The sequence below is a fragment of the Helianthus annuus genome, chromosome 10 (assembly GCF_002127325.2).
Source record: "Helianthus annuus cultivar XRQ/B chromosome 10, HanXRQr2.0-SUNRISE, whole genome shotgun sequence".
NCBI classification, from domain to species: domain Eukaryota; kingdom Viridiplantae; phylum Streptophyta; class Magnoliopsida; order Asterales; family Asteraceae; genus Helianthus; species Helianthus annuus.
In genome coordinates, this window is record NC_035442.2 from 29647877 (window position 1) to 29671775 (window position 23899).

At 38.7% G+C, this 23899-nt stretch overlaps 2 protein-coding genes and 1 long non-coding RNA gene across 8 annotated transcripts; 1 reads left to right on the forward strand and 2 right to left on the reverse strand.

The window, feature by feature from the left end:
- Positions 1 to 4773: 4773 nt before the first annotated feature.
- LOC110884341 lies at positions 4774 to 14725 on the reverse strand. Of its 6 annotated transcripts, none has more exons than XM_022132048.2 (11): positions 14524 to 14725; positions 14367 to 14416; positions 12562 to 12612; positions 7333 to 7492; positions 6975 to 7242; positions 6814 to 6898; positions 6556 to 6747; positions 6354 to 6447; positions 6027 to 6184; positions 5639 to 5950; positions 4774 to 5091 (listed from the first exon to the last, which is right to left on the reverse strand). In XM_022132048.2, exons 4-11 carry the CDS (start codon positions 7471 to 7473, stop codon positions 5085 to 5087), a joined length of 1257 nt encoding a protein of 418 aa, XP_021987740.1. In that variant the 5' UTR covers positions 7474 to 7492; positions 12562 to 12612; positions 14367 to 14416; positions 14524 to 14725; the 3' UTR covers positions 4774 to 5084. The 6 variants fall into 6 exon arrangements, with proteins under 6 accessions (XP_021987740.1, XP_021987739.1, XP_035834430.1 ...); XM_022132047.2 differs by having other exon boundaries at positions 6027 to 6187; XM_035978537.1 differs by lacking the exon at positions 12562 to 12612 and having other exon boundaries at positions 6027 to 6187.
- On the reverse strand, positions 7977 to 12185 carry LOC110880904. The gene has a single exon (XM_022129333.1). The coding sequence runs from the start codon at positions 12183 to 12185 to the stop codon at positions 7977 to 7979; it is 4209 nt and encodes a 1402-aa protein (XP_021985025.1).
- A 76-nt stretch (positions 14726 to 14801) lies between the features above and the next one.
- Positions 14802 to 17592, forward strand: LOC110884342. Its single transcript, XR_002561082.2, has 4 exons — positions 14802 to 15118; positions 15187 to 15319; positions 17016 to 17093; positions 17578 to 17592. It is a non-coding gene; the product is annotated as an uncharacterized LOC110884342 (long non-coding RNA).
- The last annotated feature ends 6307 nt before the right edge of the window (positions 17593 to 23899 follow it).

The following is a 23899-nucleotide window of genomic DNA, read 5'->3' on the forward strand; positions in this document are numbered from 1 at the left end:
CATTCCTTCTTCATCTTTCACTAACAACACCACAACCCACCATCGTTGCTACCACCACCACCGTCATCCGCTGCTGTCACCCACCTCCGCCGCCACCCGCCACCGCCGCTGCCACCACCTACCGCCGCCACCCACCTCCGTCCCCGCCACCACCGTCGTTGCCACCCACCGTCGCCACTGCCACCTCCGGTCATCGCCACCACCCACCTTCGATCATCGCCGCCACCATTGCCACTGCCACCTCCGATCACCGCCACCCCCCACCGCCACCACCGCTATCAACCGCCACCACCCACTGTTACCACCGCTATCAACCGCCACCACCCACCGCCACCTCCGACCACCGTCGCCGCTGCTACCACCCCCACCCCCACCACCACCATCGCCACTGCCGCCGCTGCTACCACCCCCACCACCACCATCGCCACTGCCGCCACCTACCTCCACCGTCATCCACCACCGCCACCTACCTCAACCGTCATCCACCACCACCACCGTTGTCACCATCCGCCGTCGTCTCCACCCACCACCACCGCCAACCACCGCCACCGCTACAACTGACACCTAGCACCACGCACCATCATCGCCCATCACTGACCACCACTATCTGATTTTATTCCTTCGTTTTTTTTTCGCATACCAAACAACAAAAGGTAATTGTTCATTCCATTCACACATGGTAACCAAACAAGACATGAAATGGTAATGATCAATTCCATTACCTCATCCATTCCATTACCTCGTCCATTCCATTCCCCCATCCATTCCATTACCCCATACCAAACAGACCCTTATACTAGAAATGTGTCTGTGATAATTAATACCACCTACTCAAATAATATTATAATATATATCAAACTAAGTTAGTTATTAATAAAGTAATCATATTTATGATTCTCTTTTGGAAACAATCATTTACTTTGGTTTAAAATACATATTGAAATATATGGTATAAAACTTTAAACCTTCGTGATTTTAATAATATTATTTCAAAATAATTTATATTTAAATAAATAAAACCAAAGCTATTAAATTAACCAAAAGGATTCTAAGAATTAATAAAAATTTAAAAGATTGCTTTAGTAGATCTAGCCAAAGCTAGTTTTGAAACCCAGGTGTACCAATTTACCATTCCATTTTATCCCTTATGGTTTGTAACCAGTCGACCATAAGACATCATACTTTCATAATTTTACGAAATAACTGATGTTGGGATTACTTGTAAAGATTTCTATTAAAATACTTAGCGATAAAATAAATGGTTAAATGAATATGATGGATATTCATGATTAAACAAAATTATTTAAATTTTTTTGTGATTTGGGTTGGTTAGACTACGTAGAAAGGCCTAACTAAACGTTGAAAGTATTTCTACAAATCTTTAATATTAAGGTATGTCCAGAATAGGTCTTATGCATAAAAATAGTTAATATAAGATTATAAGATTAACTACAAGATTAACCAGTCATATCAGTTATAGGATTGTGTATCCTAAATTATAAAGAGAAGTATTCAAATCAGTTGGTTGATGTATAATAGTTAAATAATACAATATTAGTAAATGAGTTGAGTTGAAAAATTGAATGTTAAACTTATAGTCTCGAAGTTCTCAAACTTTAAAAAGATTATAATAAAGAGAAAAGAGATGAGATTGAATTGTGATTTGGTTAAACTTAATACTAAAAGAATAATAATAAACATAGAGGTTCTCATAAAATAACTGTAGTAATAAAATATCAGTGATGTACCCGTGACACAAATAAATTTTTATAAAGTCGATTACGTTAATCCATAAAAGATCTATTTAGTTAAATACTTGAAAAATAGATCTCGAATATATACGAAGTAAAGAATTAATCTTAACATATTTTATAAAATAGACATACTTTGATAGTATGGGATGAAGTACGCTACACAAGGTTTAAAAAAAATGTTATGTGTTTTAAGCTTATACTATATATTGATATTTAATCTTATATATATATCCGTTATATTGTTATAACGAAAGTTTTCAATTACAGAAAGTAATTGATATAAAGTTTTCATTCAGCAAATCGTCAAGTTGGCTCATCGTCTCACCGATCAGGCAGTTGAGCAGAACAGGCTGCCCAAGCGTATTAGCGCTACTACTTCTGATGCTCCCAACGATAACAAGCGCAAGTGGGATGGAATTTCGGGCAAGGGTTCTACTTTAGTTCAGTCCCAGTAGCGAAAGACTGATGACCACCAGAGTCCTGGTCAGCAATCTTCTGGTAGTCAAGGACAGGGTGGATACCGAGGGAACCACCCCAAATGCAACCGGTGCAACAAGCATCATGGCGGGCAGTGCCACAAGGGTCGCTGTCTGAGGTGTAACAAGCTGGGTCATGAAGCCAAGGATTGCAGGAGCCCACGTCCTACAAATCAAAATCGCCAACAACAACAACAACAAGCTCCACAGAACCACCAGCTGCAGCAACAGCAGGGCAATAAAGGATGCTTTCAGTGTGGCGCTGAAGGCCACTTTAAGAGGAATTGCCCTCAGCTAAACCAGAATCAGAACAACCAAAGAAACGGGAACCACAATGGAAACAACAACGGAGGCAACAACGGAGGTAACAATAATGGCAATGGCGCCCAAGGTCGGGTGTTCGTGATTGGTCAGGGTGAAGCAAGGAATGATCCCAACGTGGTGATGGGTAAGTTTCTTCTGGATGATTTCTTTGTTACTGTTTTATTTGATTCGGGTGCCGATACTAGCTACGTGTCCTTAAAAGTTAGTCAGATGCTTAAGCGTACTCCAACACTTTTGAACACCAAGCACATCGTAGAGTTAGCAAATGATAAAAGTTTAGAGGCTACACATGTAGTTAAGGGTTGCAAGCTTGTCCTTGCCGATCAGACCTTTTCTATCGACCTCATTCCTATCGTTCTGGGTAGTTTTGACGTTGTCATTGGGATGGATTGGTTATCTCAACATCAAGCAGCGATTAATTGCAAGGAGAAAATCGTCTGTATCCCTTGTTCTGATAAAGAACCCCTCGTGATTCGTGGCGACAAGAGTGGTGCTGTTGTAGGCATCATCTCTTTCCTTAAGGCCCAGAAGTGTTTGCGAACGGGCCACACCGCTATTCTATCCCTCGTTTCTGATACATCCGCGGAAGAAAGGAAGATAGAGGACATACCTACTGTACGTGATTTTCCTGAGGTATTTCCTGAGGAATTACCTGGTCTTCCGCCTCTTCGCCAAGTTGAGTTTCAAATCGAGCTAGCTCCTGGAGCAGCGCCCATAGCTCGAGCACCTTATCGTCTAGCTCCATTAGAACTCGAAGAACTGTCTACGCAACTACAAGAACTCCTGGAAAAGGGTTTTATACGTCCTAGCTTTTCGCCTTAGGGAGCTCCAGTATTATTCGTAAAGCAGAAAGAAGGTACCTTCAGAATGTGTATTGACTACCGCGAACTCAACAAGGTAACCGTGAAGAATCGTTATCCTCTTCCACGTATTGATGATTTGTTCGACCAGTTGCAAAGGTCGAGTTATTACTCTAAGATTGATTTGAGATCGGGCTACCATCAGTTGAGAGTCCGGGAGGAGGACGTCTCCAAAACAGCGTTCAGAACTCATTACGGCCATTATGAGTTTCTGGTTATGCCTTTCGGATTGACGAATGCACCTGCGGTCTTCATGGATCTCACGAACTGAGTGTGCAAGCCTTACCTGGATAAGTTTTTCAAAGTGTTCATCGATGACATCCTGATCTATTCCAGGAGTCAGGAGGAACACGAGCAACATCTAAGGCTTATTCTGGAACTTCTTCGAAAAGAGCAGTTGTATGCCAAGTTTTCGAAATGTGACTTCTGGCTTCGCGAAGTCCACTTTCTAGGCCATGTGGTAAACAAGGATGGGATTCATGTTGATCCATCCAAGGTTGATTCGATCAAGAACTGGCCTGCACCCCGCACACCAACAGAAATCCGCCAATTCTTGGGTTTGGCGGGATATTACAGAAGGTTTATCAAAGATTTCACCAAGATTGCGCAACCTCTCACTTCACTGACTCAAAAAGGTGTCACCTATCGTTGGGGTGATACACAAGAGTCTGCATTTCAGCACTTGAAAGATAGACTTTGTAGCGCACCTATCCTCTCATTGCCCAAAGGCATAGAAGATTTGGTGGTTTACTGCGACGCTTCCATCCAAGGACTTGGTTGTGTGTTGATGCAACGTGACAAGGTTATTGCCTACGCATCACGCCAACTTAAAGTTCACGAAAGGAACTACACTACGCACGACCTGGAATTGGGAGCAGTTGTTTTCGCACTTAAGATATGGAGATGTAACATCCGTCAAAATGGTTTCCAAAATGCGACCCGTTTAAAAAAAATACGGATCCTAACTTTAAACCTCGGTATTTTTTTCGCGAAATAATAATCATTGAGGGAATTATTCTTTGATTTAATTCATTTATCAATTTATTAATAATTAATTTAACTAAAAATTTCAACTAAAATTTATTAAAGGTAATATAGTTAGTTTGTTAAAAATAATAATAACCTAGTTAATGTTGTTAAGGTTTCAAAGAGAGGTTTAAAGTTATATAACTAACCAAGTTAACCTTTCTAGTTTATCAAGTCTCATGTTTTGACAATACTTATGAACATGTAAAACTAGGGTGATGCGAGATGCCGCGCGTTGCGGCGGCAATCTCTAGGTTGCCTATAGTTGGCCGAATTACGGTTGTATAGGGTCTTAATGCATTTACGGTCTTAAAGTAAGCAAGAGAATTAAAAAGCTACATGCTGGCGTTATACTAAATTCATTAGTCGGCGGTAAAGTTGTTACAAAAGGCCGTCTTTGTGTTGTATTTTCCTTATAGGAGGCATTACCTAACAGCTACAAAGCGGAGCTATACTACATACGTTAGTCGACATTGAAGTTTTTACAAAAGGCAAGCTTGTTGTCTTGTTTTCCCCATATAAGGCAGGCCTTGGATTACTGTACTTTAGGACCTGCGCATAGGCTTTTCACTTTTACAAAAGGTTGTGCCAAAAGTTTGTTGTTCGTTATATGTGTTGGTTATGCTTGATGTTTTGCCTTCCTGTCAGACTCTGTGAAAAAAAAAAACATAATAATTGGAAATGTTAATAGTTAGTTATAGGCATAACAAATGTCAGACGTATAGTTTAATAATCATAACTATTTTAATCTCAAATGATAACTTCTAGTTTAATCTCAAATGATTGTGAAGATAAAAAAAAATAGAGAATTGTGAATTCAAAATCTATATATTACATTTACTTTTCACTGAATATGCAGGGAATTAATTAAAGTGGCTTGGTGATGGAATTAAAGAGAGCAGCAATTAGTGGGCTGAGTTAATGTTCAGTAGTTTTTGGTCCATGTGATTTGGTGGCCCAGTAACTATTCGAGATTTTAAGGCTGGATTAATTTAGTTTGGGAAATTGGTATCTATGTATGGTTTAACTGAATATAAATAACATAGTTAACATTAGATATCAAGATTCTGCAAGATTTCAGCTCGGTATATCTGACATGTTCGTTTCTTGTTGATTGTGTTATAGCTAAATGTTAATTCTTGCTGCTTATGTATGGTCTGTTGGATTTATAGCGATAATTATATGTCTAGTAGTTTACCTGACAACTGACAACTGTGGTAGAGGTCTCTTGGTTGCTGTTTTCTTGGGGTCTGGTGTTGCAGGTTGGATTGTTTTTGGGTTTTCTGCTTTGTTCACGCCAATGCTATTATCATTTCTCATAGCGATGTGCAGTAGCTTTGGTATCCCCTTTGCTGAAGTTATTTTGTCTGGAAACACCTTTGGGTTTCTGTTTCCCAGATTGATAACCATGTCACGACAGCTTACCTTGACAATGTCATTAAGTGCTTCGTTGTAGAAGACTACCTCTGTAGAGTCTGTGTTGTCTGTTATTTTTGCGTTGAGGCAGTACCTGTAGATGTAAGGCAACATGCGAGTATTAGTGTTTTATTCTGTATGACATATTATGTGTTATGTGTGAGGCTTACATGAAAATCGGTTCTTCTTCTTCTATATCATCGTCCAAGCATACGAATCGGTCTTTTTCCGGATATGCTCTTTTGCCACATTTGGGACATTTCACATAGAACCAGGTGCGGAGGTTGTCGATTTCTGTTATTGTTGCAGTGCACGTGTAGTGTCCTTGCTGCTGCATTATGATTAAGAGGGATTCAGTTAACATATTTTTCAGTTGATTATTAAAAGCAAGGTTGGAATAAAACAATAAGTTGAGCATAAAACTATTTCGTCATTCTATATAAACTTAAAGGACATAATTCATAAATAGAGTATATGAGGGGAAAAAAGTAGTTTACCGCTGTCTTGTTGTAAATTTTCTTCTTCAGGTCAGCAATGGTGATGTGGTTTAATGATGCACGTTGTTCTGCAAGTGGCACTAATTCTTGAAATCTGTAACAACATATAAGTGGAAGAGTTGTTAAGTTCTTATTTATAAATAATAATTCAGGCTTAAGGGTTGAATGTCTTATAAACATTGCTTAGTGTTTCTTTGTATACCTGTTCACGTATGTCTGAAGATCTGGAATTGGTGGATTGATATCAATTGTAGTTGATGTTGTGGACTCGAGTTGTAGTTTGTTGAAATAAGTTACTGTGGTAGCAGTTATTGCGAATACTTTGCCAATGATGTCCTCTGTTTGAATCATGTCAGCCTTCTCGTCCCAGAGAGTTACTTCGATTTCATTGCGCCTGCAACAAATGTCTATTTATCGGTAACGTTGTGATACTACTTTTAGGTTTAGGTTGAGACATTACCTTTCATCTTGAATGACGATCTTTCGTAGCTTTTTTCCACTTCTGTACATGATGGGGGAAACCTCCTCTATACGGCCTATGTAGTCTGGTTATTGATAATAAACTTGTTAGTAAGTAACATTGATTGCTTTATTAATTATTTCTTTTTTTTATATTTTTACCTGTAAGCAACTTTGGTGGCTTCATTCTTGGCGCAAGATCATCATAGGTTGCAAAGTTATAATGGTAATTGGGGATGTCTTTGTCAAGTAAAGGTGTAAAAGTAGCCCTTTTCCCAATTTTCAGTGATGCGACATGTGGTACCGATGGCATGTATTGACGTGATGGAGATGAGACGTACTTGTCAACCGTGTAGCAATGTTGTACTTTGATAAGTGAGTCAAAGTATTCCGCTTTCGTAACATCTGCCACTGCTTCAATTGCATCTCCCTGTAATAGACGATGTTAATTTCTGGTTAGTAAAAACGTAAGTTAATTGACATTATAGAAGGTACCATAATTTGGGGTTTAGTAACTTACATGTAGATCAACTAATAGGTAACATAGGTCGAGCATTTTCTCCTTGTTTTTAAAGTATGGGATCCACCTTTTTAAAACTCTAACTTCAAGAGGTTCTGGTGGGTCTTCTGGCTTGACCTGAGACACTCTTTTTGGAGGCATAGTAACTGCGGCTTGGATGCTAATTTACGGGTCAACAAAAAGAAAATAAGTAATTAATGCAATGTAAAAATGGGAGGTTATGGCATTTATTATATTGGACTTTAGACAGTAGTAGACGTTGGTAAAAGGTTGCAAGATGTGAAGATGAGTCACTACTATAAAAACCGGAAAGACAAAAGATATGTCATATCTCATTAATAATTGCACCTATAATGAATGGCTAACTAAAAGAATGATACTTTTTTTAAAAGTGGGGTTGCTTGTGAAGCTTACTGATATCTGTGAAGAGTTCATCCTATTAGATTACCAGTTAGTTGTGGTCTTTTTGGTAAATGTAAATTAATATAAAACATAAGAGTTATTGTACGGACAGAAGAACTATGTAGTGTTCATGCTTTTAAAATAGTGGGTTGGCCATCATAGACTACATAACTTGTACCTGAAAGGGTCGTTGGTAGAATGGCTATTAAGAGAGACAGATGCCTCAAACGACATAATTAACCTTAAGATTGGTTAATGTCTATCTGATGTAGGAAATCAGAGTAGACTATGTTCTTCGTAACATTCAATGGCATATCCCTCATTGGGGTTGTTAGTATTTTTAAAGAGTCTTGGGATGTTGCCCTTGATAATGCCACATATAGTTGACCATGGCTGAATACTGGCTCAGGAAGGTATACTCCGATCTTGTTAAGTGATTGGCCTTGGCTTTTGTTAATTGTCATCGCGTAGCATAGTTTTATCGGAAATTGCTTTCTTTTGAAAGTGAAAGGTAGTTCATTGTCCGTGTGTGTTAGAGATATACGTGGTATGTAGACACGGTGGCCAATTGCAGTACCAGTCATTATTTGTGCCTCAATCACCCTTGGAAGCAATTGTGTAATTATTAATCTTGTGCCATTGCATAAACCAGCTGTTTGATTGATGTTACGTATCAGCATAACTGGTGTATTTACTTTTAGCTCTAACTGATGTGGCGGTAGTTCACTGAAATTCAGCAAGTTCAAATACTCTGTCGGGTAAAGCATTTCAATATCACCATGGCTTCCTAATTTGGGTATTATTGTGTCAGTGCTGAGATAAGTCTTACTATTCCCAGGGTTGCATGCAAGAACCATGTTATTAATCTCTTGTGCAGTTTCATTTTTAGGACAAACAATTGCTTTGTTGTAAAGAATCTTAGTTGTCGGATTTTTCAAAGTGGTGTCATCATAGATGAACTGAATAAGTTGTTGAAGTGCATTATCACTATAAGGTATAACATAGTCTAACGGGATCTCGATGTTTCTAGTGTTTTGGGGATCATCAACGTCTGGTGTTCCCAATTTCCCGTCACCTACAGCAAGCAACCATGATGAGAACGTTGCAATCTTGGCTCTGTGATATGCGTCAAGATTCGTACTTTGCAAGCGCATGTTTTCTGTCAACTTGCACACTTTAAAATGTCTCCATAGATATGATCTTGGAAGAGACGATGATAAAATAACATTTTTTGAAGCCTTTGGTATTACTGGTAAAGTTTGTCGGAAGTCACCCCCAAGTAATATGGACTGACCTCCGAAAGGTTCATTAGGTCTGTTTAGTAAGTCTCTAAGTGTTCTGTCAAGTGACTCAAAGCATCTTCGATCATTCATAGGTGCTTCGTCCCATATTATGAGTGTTGTTTCCGTTAGCAGCTGAGCTAGATGAGTGTTTTTCTTTATGTAACATGTTGACTGATCTGTTAGATCGAGCGGTATCTTAAATCGCGAGTGAGCCGTTCTTCCAGCAGGGAGTAACAAAGACGCAATACCGGATGCAGCCACTGCAAGTACAATTTTACCTTCAGAGCGTAAGGCCGAGATAATAGTAGTCCATAGGAATGTCTTACCTGTTCCACCATAGCCATAAACAAAGGCCATTACTTGCTCCTTTCGCTCTAATGTGGACAAAACATAATCGTGTATGCTCTTTTGTTGTGGATTGAGAACAGACCGTGATGATATATGTTCAATTGCAAGTTGTTGCCTATTGTAATTTCTTTCTTCCATGAGTAGTCTATTTGTCACTGATGCAACAACTGTTGGATTTGGCATTGGCAACCCTAACTCGCACAACGATGAAGACGATCCAGTGCGCAATAATAGTTCAAGCTCATACAAAACATGTTGCATTTTATCATCATCGTTTAATAGACGATGTCTATGCACAACGTCTTCAGCCATTCGATGCCAATGCATGTCCCACAATTGTTTAGGGTTTGACACCTCACAATATAAAAGCATATGTATGAATAGGTGTCGTAAGTCAGAAGCAGTAGCCCAAGCAGCAGCCTCAACGAAAGTATATGACCATTCCCTGTCATCACCTAGTAATCCAAGCCTTTCACATGCAGTACGGTATGTTGAGCATACCTCTCCAGAAACTGTGCGAATGTCCTCGAAGGATCGACAACCTTTCTGGTGTGCCAGCAATAGACGCAGGTAGAACGTTTCACCACATGTTGGGTGTACGTAGATAAGTCTCCCAATCGCTGGTGTCCTGTTTGTTATTCTACGTAGCCACGTCTTACTTGAGGCATCCCATCTATACTCCGATAAAAAGTCGACGTAAGTCAAATGTCGTCCACTCTCATCAATACAATTGTTGTAAAGCCATTCTGTTAAGGTAGTACGCCTTGATAACGGGTTTCTAACAATGTTTTCTAATTGATCATTGTCCCTGAAAGTTACACCTTGCATTCCTTCCAAGTGAACAGCTAAAACTTGTACTGCAGGATTCCTCTGATGAATGTGGAAATCAAGAATTCTCCAAGCTGACTCATGTGGACATATGAATCTTCCGTCAACATAGTTTTTAATCTCGTCGATTTCAAACGTAGTATCACTTTCAGTATCAGCAGAAGAAGGACCTTTACTAATGTTAAAACGAATACGATCAGAGCCCTTTGATATGTACTTAAAGAGGTACTTTATCAGCATGCTCCACCCGCAGTACTCGACATTTATGTGTGCTTGGAAGTGTAACAGTAGATCGCGGTTGTATGGGACAACGTACCTGTTATCAAGAGCAACGCCACCTTTGAGAACAGTATTCCCAGTCATCCATCTTTTATAATGTGCATATCCATTCTCGTCAATCATACTACTCGGTTGATAAGCCTTTGGAAAGTTCTTAGAGCACATACCGAATGACATGCATGACGCGTTGGGTCTAACGGTACCGCATGGTCCATGTATCATGAAGTCGGTAACAATCCTATGCAGTTCTGGGTCGATTATAGGATCTGGAATTTCTGCTGAAATATACCTATCAACATGAGTAGCATCAGTTATCTTATTAGTTTCGGCTACCCATAACAATAAATGACAGTGTGGTAGACCCCTTTTCTGAAATTCAATGGTGTATAAATCTGCGGTGACATTCCCAAATGGCCTGTTATTACGAAGAAAGTTCACAAATGAGGCAACTTTCATATGGAAAACGCGAGCTATGATATCCGGACGATCCTGCGCTTTAAGCACCGGATACATAGTCAAATATCTACGAATTTCAAGCCAGTTGACGTTGCATGTAAAAGTGATGAAGTATTGAGGGTTTCCATGTACTCTACAAATCGCTAACGCATCCTGATAATGCTTGTACATGTATCGTGGACCCCCCGTAAATGATGAAGGTAGAATAGTACGTTTCCCTATATCACGTCCCTCAGAATCACCACGGTGAATAGCATCATGTATGCCTTTCAATACGTCACTTCTTAAAGAACTTTGATTACGTCTGTAATATTCTAGCCTATTCTGCTCTATACACACGTAGGCATCAACCAGATATTGTTGGAATAGACGACCACCTCGTAGCAACAATGTGTAGACGTTAAGACGATCGCGAAGTTGATAACTATAGAACATATTCATAGACAAATTTTTGTCCTCTTTTCCGGAAACACCCGAAAGACGTAGGTTAGGAGACCAACCACTCTCACCGTAAATAAACAACAAAGGATATTGCAAAGCCATGTATAACGGATGAAGATTGCTTATTCGTTGAGGACCAGTAGCCTTATGCCGAATAACAATGTCATATCCATCAGAATTGGGGTCTTGGTCAGTGACAATCGCACCAATGCAGTCAGGACCAGGTCTATCATAAGACAAAGAATTATATGAATTGTACAAACGAATTGAAAACGAAGGCAAGTCAGACGAAAGAGTCAAATCTCTAGCGTTTCTAAAAAGCCTCACCAATTTATTACATCGCTCAAGGGCTGTAAGAATTGTAGAAACAACATCAACACTTAATCGTGAACGTGTAGCGCCGTCAAAGAATCGAAGCCTGTTCACAACTTCGTTATCAGTATCATAGATATACAGCTGTAAAAATCTTGGGGGTTCATTATCTATGGGACACAATGAACCCAACGAATGATAAACCTGGCCCTCAACCTTAAACACATATGGCACAGACCCAGTATTAATAGATTCGTCTACTTTGCCACCAAAAGAAGTCATTGAGAACATAGAGTTATAAGCACGTATATTTGCTAGAAAGTCTGGTCGATCAAACAAATCAACGAAAACCAACAAAGGATGGTTAGGAGGCGATAGCTTCACACGTCCACTTTTACAACATTGGTTATATCGAAGATGACGTGCCGTAGACGTTGCAACTATACGTTCATCAAACCAAAAAAAAAGCACCACAATGCTCACAAACATTAGTACAGTCTCCATTGTCCAAGTATAAGGAACGACCAGAAGAAGAAGAAACGTCAACCGACAAAGAGACCCTAGTACGTTTACGTGATGATGACATCTTAAAATATAACTAAAAATATCATAACAGTAACACCACAATAGTATTAACCTTTAAGATGCATGCATAAACAGACGGGTGACCAGAATAATAAGCATTAGCCTAAGAAAAAAAGCCTAGTATGCTTGACATCTTAGAAGACGACTAAAGTTAGCATAACAGCAAAAACGATAATAGTATTAGTGTCTAACATGTATGCATATACAGACGGAAAGTGAAGAAAAATCTTAGTAAACCACAAAAGAAACAAAGAAAACTTCAAGAAGGCGTAAAACATAAGTTGTTATCACCTACCTTAAAAGTAGAGTAACAAACTTTAGAGAATCTTCAAACGATCCAAGCTACCTAAAAAAAAAAAAAGGTTAAAAAGTTGTCCTAATCCGAGAACCTAGAATTTCAAAAACTGTTTGTACATTGCAACCTATATGCAGCCAAGCATTCCGAAAGAAAACATAATTACAGGTTTCGGAAACATAATTACAGGCAACCTATAAATAGAATTAGATTACTATTAAAAACTCACGTTCATTACACTGATATGGTCGAAATACGTAGTCTATTCTTCATATAATTTATGATAACGATATTCCAAATCAATTGTTACCAATTTATGATAACGATATTCTTTTAACGTTTGGAAAAGAACAACAAAGTTTGGTACTTTAACATATTCCAAAATCATAGAAACCACAAATTTAAGTATAGACATAAATTTTTAATCTTCTGCACATAACTTTGAACGCTTTAAGCAATCTGAGAAGTAAAACTCTCTAAACTATTTAATCTTCTAAACGGCTCCAGATAACTTTGAACGGTTTAAGCAACCTAAAAAGTAAAAATCTCTAAACTATCTAATCTTCTAAAGGGGAAAAAACATGTACTTTACACCGACAAAATTTTTTGCGCATTCAAAAACTATGAGGTACAAATTTTTCAATTTAGGAAGCCCACATTAGAAATCTGGCATTTTTTTGTTTAGAAAACCCAGCTTTGTATTACCCACGCAGCCATTTACGAATTTTCTCTCCGGCCTATCTTCTTTTAAATTAAAAAGATCTAAAAAGGGCCAAAGAAATACAAATTCCAATGGCCCAATATTGATGAATTTTCGGCCGAAACTTTGTGCCCATGGAGTTTGGACCTGAAGGCGAATTGAACTCCTTGTTATCACAACCCTTAACTTATATTTGTGATCTGAGTTTTATAGAATTTGTTTAGGATTTATAATAAAACCATCATTAATATTGCTAAAGACTAACCGTTTTTCACCCGAACAAATAACCAAAAACTTGTTGAAACACAATTTTGACTATGTTTTTGTTACAAAATTTAATGACAAATACAACCCATGCTAGTCATATTGTTAAACAGTCTAATAAAACTATCAACATCTTCCCAAGACCCTATCATTTGAGTGGGTACGTTTTTTGTTTGTAAGCTATTATCAACATCTTCTTGAAGTGGATTTACAGCTTTTAAACAAAATGACTAAACCACCCTTAGGATCGATGTGATTCTTTGAAGTGGATTTACAGCTTTTAAACAGAAGTATTACTTGTTTAACATATATTTTTTGTATTTATAGATTGTATTTAGTATAAATGAAAGAGCCTAACATAAGATGTGACAAAAAGACAACCACTACAATTTCAATTAGTACCAAATAAAAGCATTACATTCCGTAAAAAAAAGTGAATAGAACATGGCCAACAAAGCGAATAGGAGGCCGCCACATAGGATTGGTAGCCCGTCCCACGATCGGCTTCAAACTCCCGTCCCTTGGGCCACGCCCCAACCCACGCCCCAACCCAAGCATTTTCAGCCAACACACGCCCCAACCAAACCCCCAAGCCCCATACCCCATAGTCTAAACAAATAGAAGAAAGAAATAATGATTTTCTATTCAGTTTCATCGAAGCACATGTTTAGCAGTAATGCTTTTGCATAAAGATGAACATTCTTATATCATTTGTCCCATTTTACTCAGTATACATTTTCTTACTTTTTGGTCATTAAAAGATGGTATATTCAGTTGTTTTACTACTGAAATTAGCATAGCCGTGAAAAATGGCAACAAATAGAGATGACAGCAAGCAAACCTTGAAGACAATGTTGAGTCGATTGTCAGCTACGAAAGCAAATTCCAAACCTAGGGTTTTCAGAAGAAATAAGACACAAAAGAGAATAAATTGATAAAAGATGAAACCTAGGGTTTTGAGGAAAATAAAACACAAAAAAGAAGGAATTAAGACAAACCTATGGCAGCAACAATGATCGGTGAGAGTGAGAAGCAGAAGGTTCTGGATGGGCCTAAAAGAAAAAGGGTGAACACACGTGTGGTAAAGAGGTTATAAAAGAGAAAGGTAGGTGGCATATGCCACCGACCTTTCTCTTTAATATGTATATAATATAATATATACAGCGCACATGTTTGAAACCTCCTTCAAAACTGCCGCCCAAAAACACGTCGACCAAAGCCAGTCAACCACAGCGAAGACCCAGCCAACCTTTCCTTTTTGTTGTTCCTGATTTGTCGGAACTGAATACTGATTACGCGAATTCCCGTTTTAAAAACCAATCACGAACCTAGTCCCTTTGTCAAACAAATACATCAACCGACACTTTTGTTTAATTCGGAAACTCCGTAACTTACCGAAACGCATGTGTATATAAATAGCCATCAAGCCTTTGTCTCGACACCACAGCACCCCTCGAACATAGTTTCACTTTCGCCGTGTCGGAAACTCACCGGAGTTACGTGAGGTGGGCACGACAGGAAATCTTGCATCATCGAGCACCGGAGAAACCGGAAGTCACCGGAGTTCGAGGAACTCGCGGGTATCCCGACTCGGTATATTTTCTTATAACCTGTTTGTTCATCAAATCCTTCATCTACATGATGTTCTGTCACAATCACAGTTTCCTTCATCAAATCCAAGCATTTCGCCAGAGATCGGAGTTCACGTACAGTTCGCACCGGAGTAACATACGTCGCCGGGACAACAAACTCGTTGCCGGATGATCGGATCTTGCGGCCTCCTCCTCTCGTTCGGTATATCTCGCCCGCTATTTCTTTTCCCTCGTTTAAACCCTGTTAAAATACTATGATTCTTTGATATTATAACCTGAAAGTTTGAAAAAAAAAAATAGAAAGAAAAAAAAAAAGAAATACTAGTCACCTTCGTTTTCTGTGTTCTTTCTCATTCAATTGTTTAAAGTTTTGATGTTGAGTAAATTCTCATTTTAGTCCCTGAGTTTTGTCCAAATTTGCCATTTTAGTCCAAATAGTTTATTTTTTGCCTCTGGGTTCCTGACTTTTACATTTTGTTGCCATTTTGATCATTTTGTTTAACTCCATTCAAAAAACCCAGTTTGTAACAGGGGTATTTTGGGGATTTCCTTAAAAAAATGTTTTCAGTTGCCATTTTGATCCAATTTCAAAAAATCAAAAAAATTCCAAAAAATCAAAAAAATTCCAAAAAATTCAAAAAAATCTAAAAATCTAAAAAATCATAAAAATTCTAAAAAATTCAAAAAAATCTAAAAATCAAAAAAATTCTAAAAAATCATAAAAATTCTAAAAAATCCAAAAATTATTAAATGTTTCGGCACGAACCGTTTCGACCCGTACCGTTTCGAACCCGAACCGTTTCGACGCGAAGCGTTTCGAACCGTACCGTTTCGACGCGAACCGTTTCGAACTGAACCGTTTCGACCCGTACCGTATCGAATCGAACCGTTTCGACGCGAACCGTTTCGAGCCCGTACCGTATCGAAACGGTTCGCTTCGAAACGGTTCGGTTTGATACGGTACGGGTCGAAACGGTTCGCGTCGAAACGGTACGGGTCGAAACGTTACGGTTCGAAACGGTACGGTTCGAAACGTTACGGGTCGAAACGGTACGGGTCGAAACGGGACGGTTCGAAACGGTACGGGTCGAAACGCTTCGCGTCGAAACGGTTCGGCTCGAAACGGTTCGGGTTCGAAACGGTACGGGTCGAAACGGTTCGTGTCGAAACGGTTCGGCTCGAAACGGTTCGCGTCGAAACGGTTTGGTTCGATACGGTACGGGTCGAAACGGTTCGTGCCGAAAAATTTAATGATTTTTGGATTTTTTAGAATTTTTTTGATTTTTTTGGAATTTTTATGATTTGTTAGAATTTTTTTATTTTTAGATTTTTTTGAATTTTTTAGAATTTTTATGATTTTTTAGATTTTTTTTTTTTTTTTAGATTTTTTTGAATTTTTTGGATTTTTTTTTTTGATTTTTTGGAATTTTTTTGGTTTTTTGGAATTGGATCAAAATGGCAACTGGAAACATTTTTTAAGGAAATCCCCAAAATACCCCTGTTACAAACTGGGTTTTTGGATGGAGTTAGACAAAATGATCAAAATGGCAACAAAATGTAAAAGTCAGGGACCCAGAGGCAAAAAAAAAATTATTTGGACTAAAATAGCAAATTTGGACAAAACTCAGGGACTAAAATGGCAATTTACTCATGTTGATATAAAACTTTCATAACAGTTCGTGCATGGCTATGTTTCATTGTTATGAATAATTTAATGTTAACCTCATATTAGTTTTAATATTAGAGTATATGGTTATCTTTTGAATATTAATATTTGTTTAAACTTATAAAGTCATTAATGAGATAAATTATAATCTTAATCGATTCGCAAACCATAGATACTAGGATATTTGTTTAAACTTATAGTAATCACCTCTCGTGTGATATTTCATATTTAGGATAATCGCTTACGTTCGTTCTCTTGGATTCTCAATCCTAACTCGTACGTTCTTACAAGAAATCGCAACACAACCAATGTGAGTATACATGACCCATTTCCATTTTAACATTTTTGGGTGCAATATGTATTCTATATCAATCACATTATTCACTTTAAACAGCTTTATGCACACTCTATCCAAATTGCACGTGATACATTTGATTCATGTTATACATGTTATGCTATTGTAAACTCTCATGACTATGTGTTCATTAACTTTGCAAGCCTCCCCTAACAATGGTAGCGCTATAGGTTGAGAAACGCCCCTCCCGTTATTCTCGCGGGTATTGTTAGGTTAATCTATGTTAAAACCTCTCGTTATACTTTTGGGATTGGCCCTTTTATTGGGTTAAACTTTGGTTTGGACACATAGAGTAACATCGTTTCGAGTATATACTGTTAATGTGTAATCATGTTATTCACATTGGATATGAGCAACTTCAAACATTTTATTATGCTATGTATCAAACTTGTATACTCGCCAACATATTTTGTTGATTTTATTTTTATACATATTGCAGGTTGATTAGTACAAGACTCAAGAAACAAGCTAGGATAGCTTTAGATACCCATTTTAGCAATTAAACAATGTTTGAATCTATGTTTACTATTTGAAACAATGTATTATTCTTTAGTTTTAATAAAATGATTTAATTCATATTGTCACATTTAGTGTTATGTTGTTTTGAGCAATTTGTTCGTCTCATCCCGATGTTTCCGCCATCGGTTGGGGTGTGACTGGAGACATTACATGTACGGTACCAAGTACACCATTTACACCGATCACAGGAGTCTCGAGCATATCTTCAAGTAAAAGGAGTTAAACATGCGACAACGCCGATGGGTCAAACTTTTGAACGACTACGAATGCACAATCAAGTATCATCCGGGCAAAGCCAATGTTGTGGCCGACGCCCTTAGCCGAAAGGATACTATACCTAAGCGTGTACGTGCGTTACAGCTTACCATCCAATCTAACCTTCCCGCTCAGATTCGTGATGCTCAGGTTGAAGCATTGAAAGCAGAAAACATCAAGGCTGAGTCCTTACGAGGATCGAGACAACGGCTAGAACAAAAGGAAAACGGCAATTACTATGTTAACGGGCGCATCTGGGTCCCACTATATGGAGACTTACGCGAGCTTGTGATGGATGAAGCACATAAGTCTTGTTATTCAGTACATCCAGGTTCGGATAAGAAGTACCATGATCTCAAGACTACATACTGGTGGCCTGGTATGAAAGCCAACATAGCAACCTACGTCAGTAAATGTTTGACTTGTGCTAGAGTCAAGGTCGAATACCAGAAACCATCAGGCCCACTTCAACAACCAGAGATACCTAAATGGAAATGGGAGCAAATTTCCATGGATTTCGTTACTGGCCTGCCTAGATCTCAATGCGGAAATGATACCATTTGGGTGATCGTGGATCGACTGACCAAGTCTGCACACTTTCTAGCCATCAAGGAAACGGATAAGTTTTCTACTCTAGCAGACATCTACTTAATGGAAATAGTATCAAGGCACGGAGTGCCCACCTCCATCATTTCTGATCGTGAAGCGCGTTTTACCTCTGAACTGTGGCAAGCTATGCACAAGTCCTTTGGCTCACGCTTAGACATGAGCACAGCATATCACCCGCAAACGGATGGGCAATCTGAACGCACCATCCAAACCCTTGAAGACATGCTTAGGGCATGTGTAATCGATTTTGGTAACGGCTGGGAAAAGCACCTCCCGCTAGTGGAGTTTTTGTATAACAACAACTACCACACCAGCATCCAGGCCGCTCCGTTTGAGGCATTGTACGGACGTAAATGCCGATCACCTCTCTGTTGGGCAGAAGTTGGTGACAGTCAAATCACTGGCCCAGAACTCGTAGTAGATACAACAGAAAAGATTGCTCAAATACGACAACGAATGGCGGCAGCCCGTGACCGCCAGAAAAGCTATGCTGATAAGCGAAGAAAGCCACTCGAGTTCCAGGTTGGGGATCGAGTGCTACTCAAAGTCTCACCTTGGAAGGGTGTAGTCCGTTTTGGCAAACGAGGCAAGCTCAATCCGCGTTATGTCGGACCATTCGAAATCATTGAGAAAATCGGCAAAGTGGCCTACAGGCTGAACCTACCTGAAGAACTCAGTGGAGTTCACAACGTATTCCACGTGTCAAATCTGAAGAAGTGTCTGTCAGACGAGACCCTCATAGTTCCTCTCAAGGAGCTCACTATCGACGACCAGCTGCGATTCGTCGAAGAACCAGTAGAGATTACGGATCGAGATTAATATTCTCAAGCGCACCAGGATACCTCTCGTCCGAGTTCGTTGGGATTCCCGTCGTGGCCCAGAGTACACCTGGAAACGGGAAGACCAAATGAAACTCAAGTATCCCCAGCTGTTTAAGAAAAGTGCAACCACTACTGAGGCTGAAGCTACTGCAGAATTTCGGGACGAAATTCCAAATCAACGGGGGGATGATGTGACACCCCAGAAAAACCAGGAAACCAACGCAACTTAACTAGCTTCCTCAGTAACCACGTGCTAAATTTCGGGACGAAATTTTCTTAACAGGGGGAGAATGTGACAACCCTCAAAATTCCATGTATTCCGTACAATTTTTAATGAAAATTAAAGTGCTTAATGTCTATGCTGAATCATTTAACTGCTTTCTGATATCTGTGTTATACTTACATGTGCATGGTAACATACGAGTAATGTACAGAAAAGTTACCAAATAGTCTGTTATGATTTCCTAAGTGTTAGAAATTAAAAGTGTTACAAAAATATATATAAAAGACACTTTACGGATTAATTAAGCACTTTAACGGAACAGTATCAAACCGAACAAGCAAACCTTACCCGGAACATAAAAATATTGTCAAACACATTGTTTCTACTTTTCTGAACTAGTTAGGGTCCCCGAACGCCCTAACACACTTTATAATATGTAACACATAATAACACACAAACTATATCATTAGATTTCAACTAGATCCTAACTATATCATCACCACCCAACCCTACCCCCCCCCCCCCTAAATGACGGTCACAAGGGTGGGACACACCCTTGTCTTTCTTTGATTATTTAATTGTAGTTGTTGTTGGATATTGAGACATTTTACATGATGGTTAAGACATGAAATTGGTTTATAAATATACACTCTAGTCATCCATTCTCTTTCATCAACGCTTACAAACTTCAAGCTCTCCTCCTTCCTTCTTCCACCCTCACGGTCGAACACCACCACCCCCATATCTCCACCATCAACTTCCATTCTACCCATTTCTCATACATACAAAGGTGCAAGAGGTCATACAAACAAGCTCGGCGCTCTCGGAAGTTCAAAGACCACTCTAGTTTTCTTTTATCCACCACTTTTACGCCTTGTTTCTCCCCTAGCCTTGTGCTAGTGGTAAGTGTAATCACCATCTTGTTCTTGTTTTTGATGGTTAATAGTTGATTGAATGGTTAAAACATAAGAAACTCTAAAGAACTTACATTAATCTTGAACAAAAGTGATAAAGGGTGGATAAAGAGAAGTTATTTGGGTAAATGATGTAAATCTTGTGTTGTTATGATTATATGATGTTGTTTGGTGTATGATGATTATGTTGCTGATTACTTGCTGATTTACTTGTTAATATTGATGTTTGATGTTGTTGTGATCACTAAACATGTTAACGGAATCAATCGAACATGCGTTAGAAGGTAGGGAACTAAAACAGAAAGCTGGTTGGTGTATACAGCCAACTTCAGTTGGCTGTAACCAGACCGTAACTTAATGAAAAATATATTTTCTGAAGCCTAGATTTATGTATTATGAAATACGGTTCTAATGGCACTGGAATCATAATTTTTGGACTTCGTTTACTATTTTTAAAGACCCGATTTGTAACAGCAGCTAAAGCTGATTTTTTACAGCAGTAAATGGGTGTTATATTTTTAGTCATAACTTGAAACCTGAGTAGAATTAGATCATGAAATTGGTATTGTAGATGGACACTGATGTCGTAGTAATTTTCCCACTGGAATTTCATCAATCCGACTTACAATAAAGTTTTAATGAATTATTCTGTGGACTGCAGTCAGAAAGTAATGAATCTGATTGCAGTCCGGAAAATGAATTTTTATAAAATATTGGTGATGAATTGGATCCCAAGATTGTTACACAATAATATTTGGATCTTTTAGCACCTTCAGTAAGAAGTTGGGAATTTTTTAAATAAGATAACTATTTTATTAAAATGCTCAAAAACAGCCCAGTTTTGGATATTTAAGTTGAAATGACATAAGTAGTAATTTGCGTGTCTAAATGTCGAGTATGTTATCTGTGAATGATCTAACATGTTATGTGTCAATAGAAGTGTTATGTGCAATGTCGTATGTTTATTTGTGAACGGGAATAGATGGGGAGTTTATATGGGCATAAACCGTTAAAGTAATGCATGTTATGCGATAGATACGTGTAGAAACTTTGTGCTCTAATTGAAAACCACTAAATGACTAACTGGTAATCATATTAGGACGTGATTGACCAACCTTGACTGTTAGCTATATTTGATAATCTAACCGAGCAAACCGAGGTGAGTTCACACATTTTCTAAGGCATGGGATTCCTGGTGGTTGGGAATGGGTAAAAGAATTTAAAACGGAATCTACATATCCTCCTTGGGTAGGATATGTACGGCCATCCTCCATAGGTAGGATGCCAATATTAATCCTGCGTATTCTTCTTGGGTAGAACTACGTACGTTCGTCCTCCTTGGGTAGGACAACAACCTTAAAACTTACTAGACAAAACTCTATCACGAAGTCCCTCAATTTATATCGACTTAATCGCCGAGGCCAATGGCGAGCGGGTCATTAGTTAATAGCGCTATTAGGTTTAACAAACCTCACACCGTGCCAGTCGGACGGGCGTGTACTAATGGACTATGGCAACTATCAGTGATGATAGACACTGATATAGGGCACAACTTATTTGCGTTAGTAGTCGATATGGTACGGTCTAGTGGTTCACATGGGGAAGCCCCCACTGATCATGGATATGGTTTGGGTAATAAAGAATGAACTGGTTAATTTTACTTTCAACTATGGGGTAACCCCACGGCAATTACGCCAACGAAAGACAAACCACGTTTTCAGAAACAACTTCAAACTAAACAACCAAACGTGAACTCACTCAACTTTGTTGTTGACTCATTGTTACATACCTTACAGGTCGCTAAATGCTTGGAGCTTGCACGAGGAAGGAGTCGTTGTGGGATACGGACTGTTATGTTCCGTGCTTAGTATTTAAATCCTTATGAACTTATTAAACTTACGCTTTGGACTTTAAACTTATAAACTATGGACTTATGTTTTTGGATTTACGTTTATGCTTCCGCTGTTTAAACTAAACTTAGTTAACTAGCTTTGGTCACCAATTGTATTGTGGTTGATTTTATTTACTTAATTACGTTGTTCAATATGATTGGTGGCTCGATCCTGGTCATGTCACGCCTCCAACCGGTGATACTCCGCATGGTGGATTTTTGGGGTGTGACACGCGGGTCGCGAGAAAGACAGAATTCAGCACTATATATATAGAATGCATCGGAGTTCATTCGGAATTCGCTCACAATCATTTCTCAATCTCAAATTCTGAATATCAGGCATAATACGCGGGTATTATACCCCCCCCCCCCCCTAATTAGTGAAGCTTTGCCTCGTTGTAAGTATCATAACCCCTGGATACGTATTAGATACTCTGCCCGATTGATCTAGGGTTCCGTAACGGCTGTCATGGTTCTGCCCAACGTAGTCGTGGGAATGCCGTCTCGGGGAGGGTATTACTAATGTTAAAATGGGTTATTATACTAACACGTGTCAATTGTTTATTTAATTAGATTATAACCAGGAAGTCACAAAGGAAAGCCCTATAATAGCAATGTGAGTAATCCTCTTTTTGTTAACTATTTTTACAAAAGCTTAAATACCTTTCCATGCGAATAACAGTTATTGAGTATTTGTAAGAATACAATTACATGGGTATGTTGGGGTTTTGTATACAAAATTTTGTTACCACCTGGTCAAGGAGTAACATTTCCACAAGTTGAGTCTGACAGTACCCCGGGTGATAATTGGTATAACTTGGAAACAAATGTAACTGCGAGATCGCCCTCAATACTGTACACTGTGACTTTTTACTTAAACTTGATTAAACTGGGATTCACTCACCAGTATTTCTTGCTGATAAAATGTTTTGAACACGTGTTTCAGGTAACTTAGTGTGAAGCCAATAAAAGCCAGCTGGAGAGCACTGAAGGCTTGGAAAAGTGGCTATAAAGTTACCTAAAATAAAATATATGTTTTTATTAAATAAAATAGGATTTATTCCTACGAAAATGTGTGTACTGCAAACTTGGGTTTTATCCCATATGTTTAATATTATGAAAATATGGTGGCTTTACTCTGATAAAATATTTCCTAACTATGGTCCTGATGAAAAATTTCCGCTGCCAAATTAGACAATACGCGATACCACCGAAACTGGCTTACGGCCGCCCGTTCCTGTGTTTGTATAAGGGATCGGGGGTTGTGACAGAATCCAATCTTGCGTGCAAATTAACGCCTCAACAATGATGGGGGATAATGAACTTCTATATGACTCCACTACCTGTCCCCCCCCCCCCGTACTGAAAGCAGACTCGGAAGCTACAGTTGAAACTGGAATAGCCAAGATAACTGAAAAAAAAAAGTAATAATTTGGATTTATATTTTTAAAAATATATTAACTTTTGAAATAACAACTATTACCTTTCGCCATACGTGCTAGGGTTGGATATCTACTTGAATTATGAGG